The 16,182-nt window shown below is 42.6% G+C and overlaps 2 protein-coding genes across 4 annotated transcripts in view; one reads left to right on the top strand and one right to left on the bottom strand.

The window, feature by feature from the left end:
* Positions 1–15,653, bottom strand: part of TMEM204 (transmembrane protein 204) — a 39,932-nt gene extending 24,279 nt beyond the window's left edge. Inside the window, exons 1-2 of the mRNA XM_028706296.2 lie at positions 14,523–15,653; positions 56–211 (exon numbers count right to left, since the gene is read on the bottom strand). Coding sequence (XP_028562129.1) covers positions 56–211; positions 14,523–14,802 — 436 coding nt within the window. The 5' untranslated portion in view covers positions 14,803–15,653. The remainder of the gene's footprint in view (positions 1–55; positions 212–14,522) is intronic.
* The window catches only part of IFT140 (intraflagellar transport 140), an 87,784-nt gene that overhangs the window by 53,095 nt on the left and 18,507 nt on the right, over positions 1–16,182 (top strand). The window lies entirely within an intron of this gene.

Raw genomic sequence — 16,182 nt, 5'->3', positions numbered from 1 at the left:
TTATTGTTAAATTTCACTCTAATAAGTTAGCACTTGAAAAAAAGAAATTACTTACTGGCAAGCTGAAACACCGCGGCTATGGCTTCTTCCCACCACTGGGTATCCTGGGAGATAATGGGCAGTTCTACCAATCCCAACACAAAGAGGAGTTGGCCAGCTGTCAGAGCCACCGTGGCAATCATGTTACAGGCTCGCATCATGTCAAACTGCACTGTGGGGAAACAAAAGGCAAAAGGGCATTAGTTCATTAGCATGAATGTGAAAGGCTTGAGAAGCCAACCATTTCTAGTCCCTTCTGAAAAATCTTGTGTGCTCCCAGATTTCTTAACTCGTACTTCTTCGCAAGTTAGGACAAAGAGATTAACATAAATATCACAAAAGTGTGTTGTTTTAAAGATGGGAAAGGGAGTCTGGTGTTCTGAGTTCCTGTGGAAGATCAGGATTAAAACACTACTCATAGACTATATGGAATTAGCAGAAATGACTGGCAGAATCCGCGACCTGGGAGAAGAAGCAGTGGAAGAGGATTGGAAGAAATTCAAGGACTACCTACAAAAACATTGTAAACTGTATGAATGTTAAGAAAGATGCAAGAACGAAAACAACATGGCACCAGTAAGCTAGTTGAAAGGAATATGAGAACAGGTGAAATTTGAGAAAAAATTAAATTTTGGGTTAATATTGTGTCTAAATTATATATTTAAGCTTTTGGTTAAAGTAATTTATACTAGAGACATAATATTGGAAAAATACAAAATAAGAATTGAAAAAAAGGGGATAATTTGCTGTCTAGAACTTTATAAATTTGGAACGAGGGACGTGAGGAAGTCCAAAAAGGTGAAGAAAGTATGGTTATCAAGAAGTTGATTTTGACGTTGTATGTCATTTTTGTCTGTTTCTTTTTTCTTTTCTTTTTGTCTATTGTATTTTGGGGATGGGTCTATATGTGATTGGTGATAATGTCTAAAATCTTTAATAAATATTATATATATATAAAATTAAAAAAATAAAACGCTACTCATTAATAAACAGACTCACTGACTGATGTAGTGTATCACAATTTGTTAGAAAAACCATCACGCTTGATCTTTATGAATATTACCACTATACATGCAGGTATTTTTTTTAAGAAGAGATGGTTGCTGTTGCCATTATAATTATTATAGTGTTTTATACTTGACTTTTGTATTTACATTGTGCATTTATCTTTTATGCATGTAGCTATATCCATGGTGGCTATTTAAAAGGAAATACTTTACACTGGATTAGCATTTGCTGAAAAGGTCTACATTTTTTCCTTATTTTCTTTTCATTGGTAGATTTCCTGTTTTCATCCTTTTCCTTCCTCTCCCTCTAGGATTCATAAGCACCACTGTGTCAGCGCAACATCCTAGCTTCCTGCTGGTATGAGGTAGAATTTTCTTGCCGTACAAATGGCTGCACTTGAAGGGAAACATTTCTAGAACCAAAATCAGAGTTTTGTTTTATAAAATGCTCCTGTACAGTGGAATTGTTGGTCAACCACTTAAACTAGAATTTTAAAGCATCCAAAATTTGTTTTTGTCAAACTGATTCCATATGTTTAGAAGGGACCATGTAGCAAATAATGGGAGATATCTCTGAGACTATGAATGGGGTAGAAATTCAGTTCAGTTTGCATTTAAAAGCGAACCTAACCAATTCAAATTTTCTGAGATAATACGAGAATAAAAATGTAGCCATTCTTCAAAAAATTGCACTTTTCTTTCCTTCCTTTTACAGTGCAGGTGTCCAGCCAAGTAATGTGTGTAAAATGCATATATTAGGGTAAAGTGTGCATCAAAATCCATATAATAGTGAAAATAACATATAAAGATGTATTACGGGCGTGAAAAGTGCTTGCAAAATGGGCATAATAGAAGAAATCCACTGATGAATTTTCATGAGAACTTTTTAAAAATGCAAGTGATATGGACATGCAGAAAACTGAGCTTAATATTAGAAAAATGAGAAAATTATGAAATCAAACTTGACAGATTTGCCCTTTCCAACCCAACAACCTGGAGAGCTGCGAGCAGATAGAGTACGTAATATTGGCCTGGATGGACAATTTGTCTGACCTGAAGTGAAACAGTTTCCTGTATTAACAATAAGAATGTGAGTAATCTTCCCTGTGTATGAAGATATTATAATGCGGTGGGGTAACCCCTACCATGCAGCACTCCAACAAACACACCTCTAACTAAAGTCTCTGCTATCTGCTCTGCACACAGTTGAAACCAGCATGGGCTTCAGTTAGGGTGGGAATTATATATATATATATATATATATGCAGGTTTTGGTGTCCTCGGGTGTCTTCCCGTGTAAAAGTTGGGGTGTCTAGGCGACGTTTCAACGAGGTCTCACTCGTCATCTTCAGGCTGGTGCTTTCGGCTTCTTGTTACTGGAACAGAGCAGGATCTCAGTGTTTGAGTTCCTATAAATACTGTTGAGGAGGTGTGTTGTATAGCCTCCAATGTTCTGGGCAGAGAGGAGGCTATACAACACACCTCCTCAACAGTATTTATAGGAACTCAAACACTGAGATCCTGCTCTGTTCCAGTAACAAGAAGCCGAAAGCACCAGCCTGAAGATGACGAGTGAGACCTCGTCGAAACGTCGCCTAGACACCCCAACTTTTACACGGGAAGACACCCGAGGACACCAAAACCTGCATTCCTGTACCCGTGAAAATCTACGAAAGCAAATATATATATATATATATATATATATATATATATAGGCAGAATGGGCAAAACTTGTTTTAGAGGCTGGGAAGCTGATATAGATCTACATGTACATCTTAGGATGCAATGGGTTAGAAGGCTCCACAATTTTTTGGGACCCTCACCTTTTAAAACCTTTCAAAAACCCTTACAATTATAAAAGGCAATCAAGAGATGAGATTGTAAAAGCAGAAAAGAGCCAAAATTTATCCCTTCTAACTTGAAGGTTTACATGTATTTCTAGAAGTCAAAAACACTGATTAGGAATGAGCTATATATTCTCAAGATATGAAATATACTCTTTAAAGTGTAGTTCCACTTTGATTTGCAGTAGACAAGTTCCTGAGTTTTCTAAAGATATTGTATCTGCACACTGCATTTGAATAATAGAATCATAGAATTGCAGGAATTTCAACTAGATCGTACATGACAGATGGCCATCTCTTGGGAGTCTGTTCTGCTGTCAAACAGCTCTTACTATCAGAAAGTTCTTCCTGATCTTTAGTTGGAATCTCCTTTCTTGTAACTCAAATCCATTGGTCCTACCCTCTGGAGCAGGAGAATTTTTTTTTGCTCCATCCTCTAGCCTTTTAGATATTTGAAGATGGTTATCATATCTTCTCTCTTGTCCCAGACAATTGTTGTTATATTGTTATAGCTGCTACGTGTCTCTTGCAAACTTGCATGTTTACTCCTCATCTACATCTCTGTTATATAATATTTTTGCATTAAAGGCTGGTTGTTTTGCCCATTTATGATTTCCTTTTGGCTTTGTTGCAACATTTATAATAACCCTGAACTTAACAAACAGCATCCCTGTAACCATTGCAAACACTCTTTTTTCTTTTCTTTTCTTGTGACTTTGTATAAGCTCTGCACAATCACCAGTGGCATTGCCAGTAATCATTAGCATCTCAACCTATTGTTCAGTGTTGTCACTCTGACAAAAGTATTTCAGGGGGCCCACCTTCTTGTTTTGGAATTTTTTAATCTGCTGTGCCTTCTACATTAAAAACTAATTGTTGATGGGTTTCCCATATGTCATGATACTTTGTTGATAAGCCCCTGATTCCTCTTGCATCGACCATTTGGAAAAGTCTTCCTTTAAGATCCATGTCAGATCCCCTGACTCCCACATCAAGATTTCCATACAAGAAGCTCTGATAACTAAGTGAGTGTTAAGGCGCTAATATCCCAATAACACACAGCTCTGTCTCTCCATTCCATCTGAATCAGAAGAGGCTGCAAAAGTGTTGGATTGATGTCTGGCAGCAATGATTGAGTAGGGGCAATAAGCTGAGGCTAATAAGACAGGTGCTGCAGGTGGGTGGTTTGGGAACTAGGTGAATGGCCTGACTGGGATTGCAGTGTCCTTGAAGGAACAGGCTCATATTATGAGAATACAGTACTTGTGGCTTCCCAGGTATAGCTGTTCTTGGACTTGGGTAGCCTGGCTCTGTTGTCTGTGCTCTAGAGACCTCCTTTCTGGACTACTTTATGTCTTCCCTGCTGCAGTGTGTTCGGGGCCTTTCCATCTGTACTTCAAACCATCTTTCTGGGTCAGCCTACCACTCCCATCAAACAGCTCATTTCCAGCAACTATGGTGTTGTTTTTCAGAAGCAAGGGTAAGCCAGTAAGGTATACTTTCCCACTTTACTTCTTAGAAAATGCAGCTGTGCTTGGAGGAGTCACACCCACGACTTTTAAAAGCATGAGAATGCAGTATCAGAAGGGTAATACTTTTGTTTATTTTGAAAAGGAGACACTTGTAAGGCAAACTTCCAGGCATTGTTCCAGAGTCAGGACATCTCCTCTCTGAAATCCACATGATTAGTTCTCTTTCAACATCTTGTTCCTAACATTTCTCAAGATGCACTCTTGACAGGCTAGTTTAAGAAAACTCCATTGGATGCAGCCTAAAAAGTTGTGTCATTGATAAATACATCTTTTTACACAACACTTACTGGACTTCTATGGGGCTAGGCCAGGCCCCTGGCCACCCTTCAAATCTGGTCTCATACAACTTTCTTCCTGGTCCAGCTCTGCACACAAATCATTGTGATGCTACAATTCTTTCAGTGGGCCTGCACTAAAAGCACCACCTAACTGCTGGTAAGAGCAGAGGGCAAGGGGCCAAGTTATTATTATTATTATTATTAAAGATTTTCTTGATTTACAAAAGTGTGTGCAATCTCTCTCTCTCTCTCTCTCTCTCTCTCTCTCGTATTCCCCCCCCCCCCATGTAACATTTTTACAAATCAGTTTCATTTGAGACATTAGGAAGAAAAGGGGCAAAGAGGTGGAGGTGGGTGAGGGGTGAGGTTGGGTGGCGATGTTTCTATTTTACTTACTATATGTAGGGTTTGGTGTTAGCGTTGCTTGTGCAGGTTCTTTGTTGTTCACTTGTGTTCCTTTGGTGGTGAGAGAGGTTGGGGTTGGCCTATGGTGTGGTTATTCATTTGTGGTTGGCTGTGGTGGTCTTTGTTTTCAGGCAAGGGGCCAAGTCGACACTGATTCTATAAAGGGAAATTGTGTTGCTTCTTGCTTAGCTACCAAGGTAGGAGATAAGCTCAATAGACTGAAGAGTCTTCTGCTTGCCTCCTAATTAGGCTACCCATAATTTTAATTTAAGTGAGTGTATTCTCAGTTTAGGACACCTTAAGTTACACTGGCAATGTGGGAGCAGCTGCAGTATATGAGCTTTCTGTGCCACCAAGGGAGCATGGGACACCCCAGAACACGGAGGAGCCCATGTTGTGCCCAGCTTCGTCCCTCCCTGAAGTGGTTTAGTTTAGAACAAACTTGTGGCCAGACACATGCAAAATTGATACGGACTGGAAACATACAAATCACTCTATTTCCAGTTACAGAAAGCTGTGTGGCTTCCACCAGAAACAGCAGCCCTGCACCTCTTCTTCATAGTTCTCCCATAACTTGTGGTAACACTAGATAACATGATGCCACAGTGAAGTAGAGAGCAGGGATCAGGAAAAGTCTAGTGCAGGGGTCTGCAACCTTTAAGACAAAAAGAGCCACTTGGACCCGTTTCCGAAGGGGGGAAAAACTGGGAGCCGCAAAACCATTGCATGCGCGCCGCTGCCCTCCGATCTGACAGCGGGCGGGAAGGTGATGTCGGGACGGTGCGTGACTAACGCACGCACCGCCCCCATGCGACGTCACAGCCAGTACAGCGCCCGCCACAGTGGGGAGTGTTGGGGCGCACAATGCGCCTCCTCCCCTCACTAGTATCCACCTCGGAGCTGCGGCAAAGGTGCCACATGCGGCTCCGGAGCCGTGGGTTGCTGACCCCTGGTCTAGTGTAATAACATCATGCCATGCCTTTTGCATTACTAGATGCTGCCAGAGGGGGAAGTGCATTATATATTTTGGGTGGCAGCCATGCATCTCCTGTAACATCTAGCTCTGATTCAAACCTGTACCTTGTACAGCAGATGTTGCTGTTTTTTAATTAGTTTTGTGCAGTCTGATCCTATGCATGTTTACTCATAAGTAAACACCAGTGAATTTAACAGGACTTACTTCCATGGAAATGTACATAGCGCTGCAGCCACCAAGTGGAAATCAATTAGGTCTAGTTGACAGTGCATTCAAGTTCCAAAACCATCTCAGGTTTTCATTTCTATTATCCAGACTAGACCAAGGCAGGTACAGTTAATTTAATTTCCATACTTATGAACACAGGCTTTATTTGGTTATGCTAAATGATGTCCTCAGGGACATTAGTGCTCTGTAAATGCATAACAGTCAGATTAGACAATAGTATGTGATTTGCTGGTGTAATTAAATAAAAATGATCTCATTTAGAAACCTCATTCTGCTTGGGATTTAAACATACATCTCTATCTTCTTGTTTGCTCTTTCAGTGGATGAAATTACTTGAAAACTTGAAAACTGAACTGTGAATTATTTGCTGAAAGGTTGCTTTTGGATAGAGCTAGCTAGGATTTTGGGGTACATTCTGTTACTCTTTTCAGATAAAATTTGTTGAGCAAAATTTGTTTCAGACATAAATGTAGCATGATTGTCAACAGTCCTGACTGATTGCAGCATGTCTCTCTCTTGGTTCCGCCCCCCCCCCCCCCCCCGCAAAGTTGAGCCTCTGTGATATGAATTGGAGAAGGCTAGATTTTTATGACTTTCTATACCAGTGAGAAGCTGCCCTGGCAATCAAGCTGCCCTGGCAATGTTTCTTTTTGCCATTATTGGCAGAAAGAAAGAGCAGAGGTTGGGGGGGGGGGGTTACATAGGTGACTGAGAGAGTATGATGACTTCATTTTTCCATCTTGTGCACATGTGCGCATATGCTAAACCTGAAGTGATACTGGATGTGTTTTTGTAGTTCAAAGCAGCTAAAGGGGCTCCCAAATTAGATAGGAGAAGCAGCATTGTGGGAGGGGGTGTAAGCCTTTCTTCAATGCATGATTATTTCCCTGATCTAGTTTGCCTGCTGAAGTTTGCTCCAGGGGGAAGAACAAAGCTGCACTGTACACATACTGCAACCTCCACTTGCCACGGATGCTGAAATGTAGCTCCTGAATCAGAACATAACCCTTCACACACACAAAAAAAACAACCACCACAGGGCTGTGCAAATATTGCCCAACTTGCATTTTCTAATATTGGAAAGAATAGCAAGGAGCAGGCTGGAAATGGTTGAAAAATCCTCCCTCGTCACTCTTCTTTTGAACAGACCAGCATCCCAGTCTTTTTCAGTGAAGATGATACCAGCTAGATGCGTTTTAAAGTGCCTCAGATTGTCTTAGGACACAATCGTGTGGCAAAATACATGGGATTTGTTCAAAGAATGTGGGTTTACATAATTGGGACCCTGCCTGTATCATCCTTTTGGTTTGCACTCAAATACCACGGAGGCCTCAGTAATATGGCCCATCATAGCTAAACTCTATTTTTGGTATCTTCTGGTTTCTGCCTGGCTGTTTTCCAAGAAGAAATATCTGAGACGTGGCTAATGATCCCTGGGATTGTCTGGTTTGATGCCTCTATAAACATTTTCCAGTTTCTTTTTCCCACACAGAGCTGTGTCTCTGGCCTCGCTGCCACCCCCCCCCCCCCCCGGATTTCATAGTGAAAATGTATTTTATATAAATCATACCCTGTGGACAGACAGATGTTTATATCTAGCGAACATGGGAGTCACGTAGACACTCACAATATTGGGCCACTCCCCACCCCTAGACATGCTTGACCCTAAGAGCTATAATAAGGAAATAGCTTCATTACTCTGTGTGTCTTTGAGAAACAAGCTTCGTATCACTTGCCTCTTTCCTGTGTCTTCAACATCCCTGAGAATCGTCCAAGTCCCCTGTTCCTGCCCCCCTCATTTAATTTCCTTTCCATGATTGGTTTTAGACTCTGCAGTGCCTAAACAGTATTCCTTTGCAAGTACAGCCAGAGACACGATCTCTCTGTCTGAGTACAGCACTCATTATAATAGCGTCTAAGCATCCTGCTCTCTGGGCAGCAACAACAGCTCATTCATAACCACCATGATTGCTGTTTGACAAAGAAGCCCACATCCCATTCAACATCTCCAGTGCCAAGTGCTTTCTAAAAGAAAGAAAAATCTAAAGAGATTTAGGCAATTCTTCAGAGCAGGAATGGGAGACTTGTTCAGTGTGAGAGGACCTTCTAATGGGTTGTAGTATTTGGATAACATTCAAATCCAGAGAATCAGCAAGGTAGTACAAGCTCAAGGAGATAGAATGGACTTCAAACAAAAATGAGGCATAGCACTTCTAAATGCTCCCTGAAATTTTGCAGAAATTATATGCATTTTAACAACAACAGCAACAGGTAGCTATGTTGATTATGTTGTGTGGAAGACAGAAGTGCCTGGTGTGCTCTGGTCCATGGGGTCACGAAGAGTCGGACACGACTAAACGACTAAACAACAACAAACAACAAATGTTGATTAGGAGAAATTTGCGCTAAAATGCTGATGAATTTTATGGAACCCCCCCCCCCCTTTGTAATCTGATGTGGAAATGTGGAGATGGGAAAAATGAGAAACCTAGATAAACCCAAATTGACAGATTCACCTATCCCTGAGGTAATCAGTGCTGATCATGGGGCCTGTTTGCTGCTGATCCTAGGGGCGGACTTTGGTTTTTCAAATTTCAGTGGCACCCTGTACAAGGCCAAAATTTTGGACATGCACCCCTCGCCTTCTGTTCAATTCACTATGCTATAGTTGCAGCGTCCTGCAACAACCCTAAGGCTTGGTGCCCAGTGCAGCAGAACGGGTCACACTGCCCTAAATCCGCCTCTGCACTTTGATCCTCTCTACTCTCTGTAGTCTTTTAGACCTCTTATTAGCACCTCATTTTACTGCTTGTCTCTGTTGCTTCAAGTAGATTATACACAGGGCCAAATATACTGTATACTGAATACTGTATACTGTATTCTGCATATGATCACACCACACATGTAAGAATTTGGTGCCTGAAAAGTAATGCCATATTGGCTCTCTTTTTAAAGGAGGGCTGTTACCTATGTAACTGTTTAGATTAATTAAAAAACAACAACCATGTAGGTCTGATGAGACGTTACAAGACAAGTAGGAGGTTTTGGAGGCCTTCTAGTGATCAGAGGCAGTGGTGTATATTTCCTCCCTTGCCCTGAGCTAAAAGAGGAGCTCTTTATCTTCCACTGTGAAAAGCAGAAGCAGAATAAATTAGTGGAAAGAAGCAGCTGTATGCAAATTGGTTAATTTTGTGTACTCTATTTGAGCTCTGTATGCTTCTTAACAGTAGTACAGCTATATTAGAAACTTCTTTGTCATTCTCTTCCACAGTGGAACTGAAAGGTGCAAACACCTTAGACTAATTTGGGTTGCATTTTTTTGGAGTTTGCAGAATTTGGCTACCTTCTCGCATAGTTTCCCCCCCCCCCTTCTCCTCTAGCACAGTGACGGGGCTGGTGTATGTCCTGGGGGCGTGGCACGCCACCTGCAGGGGCATGGTGCCCAGTGCGGGTAGGCGAGCAGCCGCAATGGCACCCCACTGGGATCACGCTGCCAGGAGCGGTGCGCTCCCACCCTCCTCTTCCTCTGCCAGTGCTCTAGCACGAAATGGACCTAGATCAGGTTAGAAGTCAGCTGTTCTGTTTCTGTCTATCATATGAAACATGGTGTATTAGTTAACACTTGCTCTGTGTCAGTGTGTAAATCCATTGAACATTGGCTGTGTGCCAAAGCTTTTAGACTGATCTGGACTTTTTGTGCAGCATCTGCTTTTTGACACATGAGGCTTCCGAGAGTGCTGGGGTGGTGTCACTGCCAGATTTTCTTGTGCCACGCTGTTCTGGTTTTCAGAGGCAAAAAATGTACCTTATGGTCCTCCCTTTTCATGCTTGTGCATTAAGTAGCAGACCTGGCTTATTTGAGGTGCTCAAGATTGATAGCCGCCACAGTATATTAAATTCTGTCCCATTAAAAAGGCAGTTAAAATAAGGAAAGGGGAAAGGAAGAATAGGGAATCTGTGGCCATCCAGATACTATTGGACTGCAACTGTAGTCATCCCTGACTGTTGTCCAGTCTTGTTGGGTCTGATGGGAATTGTAGTCTTCTGGAGACCCAAGCTTCTCCTTCCATTTGGGGCTATATACCGTATTTTTCACTCTATAAGACGCAGCAGACCACAAGATGCACCTAATTTTTGGAGGAGGAAAACAAGAAAAAAAATATTCTGAATCTCAGAAGCCAGAACAGCAAGAGGGATCGCTGCGCAGTGAAAGCAGCAATCCCTCTTGCTGTTCTGGCTTCTGGGATAGCTGCGCAGCCTGCATTCGCTCCATAAGACGCACACACATTTCCCCTTACATTTTAGGAGGGGAAAGGTGAGTCTTATAGAGCAAAAAATGCGGTAATTTACAAAAAAAGTGACTCAAAGTGCAGCGGGTGGTTATGATAGAAGTTTAGAAAATCATGCATACCTAGAACTTGTAGTTATCCAGTGAAATTGCTTGGCTGTGGATTCAGAACATGCAAAAAGAAGGGTCATCTGCACAGCATTGGTGTATGGAATTCACTGCCACAAAACACGGTGATGGCCATAACAGGGGATCAGTGAAATGCATGGAGATTTATCGACAATTGTTGGCTATGATAACTGCATGGAGCCCCACGTTCCAAGGCCACTTGCCAGTAAATGCTGGTTGCAGGAAAAACAACAGCACGAAAGGGTTATAACCCTCACATCCTTCTTGTGGGCTTCCCAGCGGCATCAGGTTTGCCACTTTGAGAAAGAGGATGCTGGGCTAGATATAGCCCTTTCGTCTGATCTAGCAGGGTACCTCAGATGTTCTTAAAATCATTTTGTTCCCTATTTAGTCCAAGAGCACAAACCAACCAGTGTAGTTGTCTGGATGGCTGTTTGCAGATACGTTGTATGGCAAAGACACAGATGCCTCCCAAGACAATTACTGTGTTATACTTCAGAAGCAGTTTAACACAGGAGTTACAGCATATCTTTGCAGCAGTACAACCGCAGATCTTTCTGCTGTGGAATAACCTTTTGTTAGGTTCTTTATTAGGAATATTAAATGATACAAATAAATAGGCAAAGTCTTCTCATGTCATTGGTATATCACAAAAATAGCATAATGAATTTGCAGTAATATCTACAACATATGGTGCATTACTGGTGTGTAAGTTATTGGTTTGTGAATTGGTTTAAACAAAAACAAAGGGGATACAGGATAGAACAGAATTAATAGGCAGATCTTTCTGAAGGAAGGCCTGGGTCAGGGTTGGACAGCTTTGTTCAACACTGGAAACCACATCTGAAAAAAATGTTACAGTAATGTATCTGCCGGTACCAGCATGAGTGCTAGAAAATTTTCTTTCTTAGAAAAGTAAAATGCAGACTTCTCAGTATTCTAACAAGACCCTGTGATCAGGAGCAACAACAGCCACTCCTGACATGGACTGTGGACTTCTAAACTGATGGCATTTAGCTGATTGGCTCTTGATGAAGTGTTAAGGGGAGTGTCCCTCTGTGAGCATCTCATATGATGTCTTCATCTTGGACTAAGATATAATCTGGGCCAGGAAAAATAAATAAGCAGCCAACTACAGGCAAAATTGTTGTGAGACTCTGCTGAGGGTGGTTTCCTCAGTCACAAGCAGGCTGAGATGTTGGGGTAGCACCTCTTCAGAGGAAAGGGGAAAGAGGATATCCTAGAACAAGTCTCTGGAAGCTCTGGAGCTGGTAGACTCTCATACCATTTGCATTTTTCCTCTGCCACTTCTTCTGCAAACTGTGTCAGCATTAGAAACAAAGCATGTTTTATCCCTCACCACCACCCCATCTTGTCTTAACCATTTAGTAAGATTTACATGAACAAAACAGAAATGGAACATGAGTCAGTTGCAGGGCTGCATGATTTAATTAATTCCACAATCACATCTCACCAGCAATTGCTTTTTTGGCACAGAACTCAACATCTTAAGAACAAGAGCTTTCTATCACTAATTGCGGTGTGTGATGGATTTTTGTCAGTATCATCGCTAAGGTGGGACAAACATCCTTCACATGCTGGTGTCCCAACTTAAGTTTCTAGTCTTCATGGCTTATTTGTGGGAAACATCTGGTCAAATTTCAAAAGCCAGGAGTGGGAAGGACTGGGCCAGATTTCTAGTACTCGGGGAGATTGAGAGAATGCAGTGTGCACAAAAAGCAAATGCATGCAGATTTGTATATTCTGATCACATCATTCAGCTTTACCTGTAGCAGAATTTGAGTTATTTAGGATGCAGATTTGTGAAAGGGTGTGTGTGCAGAGTATGAAAAATTTTGTTTCTCTCTCATACCCTGCTTCACTGGATTTGCTTACTTTCCATTCACTGAATGCAGTTCTTAGTGGCATCACTTTCTCAATAACACTTCTGGGTGGGTATAACTGGCTCAGTTTGGAAGGGGACATGCATAGCTTGTTTTTGTCCCACTTTTAAGCCCATTTTACATTTTGAGATGAATGCCTACTCGTATGGGTACCAATATGTGACAGCAATTGAATAAGAACTTAACTGACAAGAGCAAAATATGGGCAAATTGATTGTGTTGTGTCAGATAAGACAGGAGTGGGGAACTTTTGGTCCTCCAGATGTTGCCAAACTACAACTCCCATCAGTGCTAGCAAGTGTGACCAGGGAATGAGAGCTGTAGTTCAGAAACAACTGGAGGACCAAAAGTTGCCCACTCCTGCCTGAGATAAGGGTGTGTCCAGATGAACTGTTTATTGCAGGTTTATCCTGATTTGCTGGTACTAAGCTTACAAGGAGGTTTGGAAATATCTGATCTTTACTGAACATTCATTCTGATTTCTTTGCGGGGAGTTATATGAAAATGAACATTCATCCTGATTTGCTTGTGGAGCATTTACACATCATCCTGTTAATCATTCTTTCATCTCACACTTTTCAGTGTATTTTCAAGTCATCTTCTGAACAGCAAAAAGGCAGTTTGCACTAGGGCAACAAAACACTACAATCACTTTCAGTTGCACAAACCTAAATTTCCAGGTATGCGCTTGGATCCCTCCCACAAAATACTGACAGCCTGGATACACCTCAAGGAAGCTGAGTTAGAGAGCGGCTTCTGAGAGGTACATTTTCTCAAGCCATTCTGAATCCCCCTTCTGAGTTTGGAGAAGGCTATTTGAAAGAGGCTGTAGACACATGCTTTTCATGCAGGAGATCCCAGGTGCCTTCCTTGACATCGCAAGTGAAAAGCATCAAATGGCACAGTGGCGCTGAGTATATGGGGCAGAGGGGGCTTCAGCTCCCTCAATATTTGGGAGCATGGGGCTCAGCCCCAGTATCTGGTTCGTATGCTGCATTTTAATTGGTCATATCATCCTGCCACCATCCCTGAATGCCTACTGTCCCTCTCCACACCTAGCAAAGTATTGCCACCTAGTGAGCTGGAAATCACACAACAAAGGGTGAAAACCACGCATGACACTAAGTCATGTGTAGTTTTTCTCTTTACTTTTTTTAAAAATAAAATAAAATAAAATAAGGTGCAACCAGGGAGGCTGTAATCTGCAACATGAGACCTGGGCACAGGATGGGGCTGCTTAACCCTTTCCCTTACATCAGGCTTCTGCCTAAAATTGCTTTCCCATCCTTCTTAGCTTCCTCAACAGGGGAAAATGTATGCCACTTTGGCAGGAAGTCTTCAATCCTGTTTTGGGCATTGCTGAGGCCTTATTTCTAACTCAAGGTTGAGCGCGGGGTCTGCAGGTCTGTATTTCTTCCTTACCTCTGTGCTATAATTTTACCTATGCTATTTCTTCATTGTATACCAGCAAGGTCTAGATGAAGCATTTAACAGCAAAGACACAAATGAGAGCTTCTCATCCCATTGGAGTTGTGCCTGTCCACAAAAGTGCACACTTTGGCCTGGTTTCAGACTTGCGTTTGACTTTTATGGTGTCTCAAAACTTCCAGTTTGCGCCTCCTGCTAGAGACCAGGTGTGCAATTGTCATGACCCAAACTTGCTTTCTATTTCCCCCTCTCTTCTAGTTTCTTTCTTACTTACTGGGGCTCAGACTCAAGAGGTGCTGGAAATCCACAACCTCTCTGAGGTGTGCAGCCCTTTTCTGGCTGAGCCGTGAGATGGCAAGTGCTTCAAAGCCAGGTCTTCCCATGTGTGAAGTGCTGACACCTGACTCGAGAGGTGCTCTCTACATAACACAAGATAGACAGTGATGACGAAAATCAAGACTTACGTTTGACAGTGCTACGAGATTCCTGGAACCCAGCTGGCTCCGAACCCCAGCCCAAGGATTCACATTCACGCTCTGCCCCTTGCCCATGCCTGGCACCTGTGCCTGCACCTCCTCTTCCCTTCTCTGCCAGCCAGCACATCTTCCACAGCCCCACACTGCGCTTTCGCCCATCCTCCAAGGTCTGATACACCCAGTTGGGGGTAAAGGCAGCGGCGTTGTTGAGAATAAGTGAGACCAGAGCTACCAACACAGCTGTGGCCACCAGCTTCTGGACAGTCATATCTGACTGTCATCAACCGCTGGCAGCCTCTCTTTGTAGAAGATCCAAGAGTCCCGATCAGCTGCAGTACATTTAATTGGGGCTGCAGATGGGAGGCAGGCGCAGGATGAAGTTATGAATGGCTAGAGAACATCACCATTCATTCTCAAAGTCAGCTCCTGGGGGGTTTCTGATTGCACAAAGAGCAACTAGGCAGAGAGGGGCAATCCATATAACGAACAGAAGCGAGGCTTCCAGAGTTCTGTCTTCCCAAGCGGTGCCTTATCCACCTTCCTGCACTTTGAGCAGAGCCAAGCTGGTGAAGAGCTGAAAGATGAGGTGCATTCTTTCTGGAACCAACTTGCAAAATGTTGATGTAGGAAGTGCTGCCTTCTTGGACAGTGGAGGCTAAAATGCCTGCAAACGGTGCCGGGTGCCTCAACCTTCTGGAACACAGCTGTGAGAGGAGACTAAGATCTGCATAGGAGTTAGGCAGCAAGAGCTCTTAAATCGTTTCACAGCTGCCCCAAACTCAGAGCATCCCACAGACGCAGTAGAAATTCATTCTTAACACCAAGACAAATTCTGAGGAAAAATTCAACACTTATTCCCCAAGGAGCCCTGGAAAGCTGGTGTATTCCGAGGAAATCTGTTCTGCTGCCCCTGTTCTTCTGCAAATGTCAGGGCTGTGTGAGGTAGAAGCAGGATAGCAGAACCTCTGCTGCAAGGAAGTTTTTTCCTCCTATCTCTCAATGGAGAGGAAATGGTTGTTTTTGTGGCTGTTTTTGGTGAGCCTCAGGGCGTAGCCGGCTGCAACAAACAGAGCCACTGCCACAGCAGTCAGATGTGAACAGGATGTGTTTCCTGAAAGGAAAAAGACTAAGGGAGACTTCTAAAGTTCCAATCTCTCTCTCTCTCCCCTGCCCTCCCCCCATAAGCCTCCCCCCTCATTCCAGTATTCTCCTCCCTCTCTCTTCCTTTGCTTCCCAGAAAAATGTAACCAGTTCAGTGATATTGTGTTAGTAGGATTAGTTTTACAGGTCCTTTTATGTGCCAGATTCAGCTGTTGGGGCTTGAGCCAATTATGAAACCCGACTGGGAAAATCAAGGCTTTTCAGGGACTAGAGTTATCTGGGCCTCTTCCCAAGCAAAATTAAAAATCAAACTCTCAGATCCTGGCAATGAAAGCAAGAAGTTTGGAGATTTATTTTTTTTAAAACAATTTGCTTACTGACAGGAAAAATAACCAAAAGTATGTGAGGGGAAATTGTCACTTGGGAGTTTCTCTTGCAGTATCTGTCTTCCAAAGACAAATTTAGCATCACATCATGCTGATGTGCACTTTATGAGAGTAATTCCATTTGCAGGACAAAAATTTGTCATGTTGATGAGTGCTAAGGA

Source organism: Podarcis muralis, chromosome 14 (assembly GCF_964188315.1).
Source record: "Podarcis muralis chromosome 14, rPodMur119.hap1.1, whole genome shotgun sequence".
Lineage (NCBI taxonomy): Eukaryota > Metazoa > Chordata > Lepidosauria > Squamata > Lacertidae > Podarcis > Podarcis muralis.
This window is presented reverse-complemented; position numbering and strand designations above follow the sequence as displayed.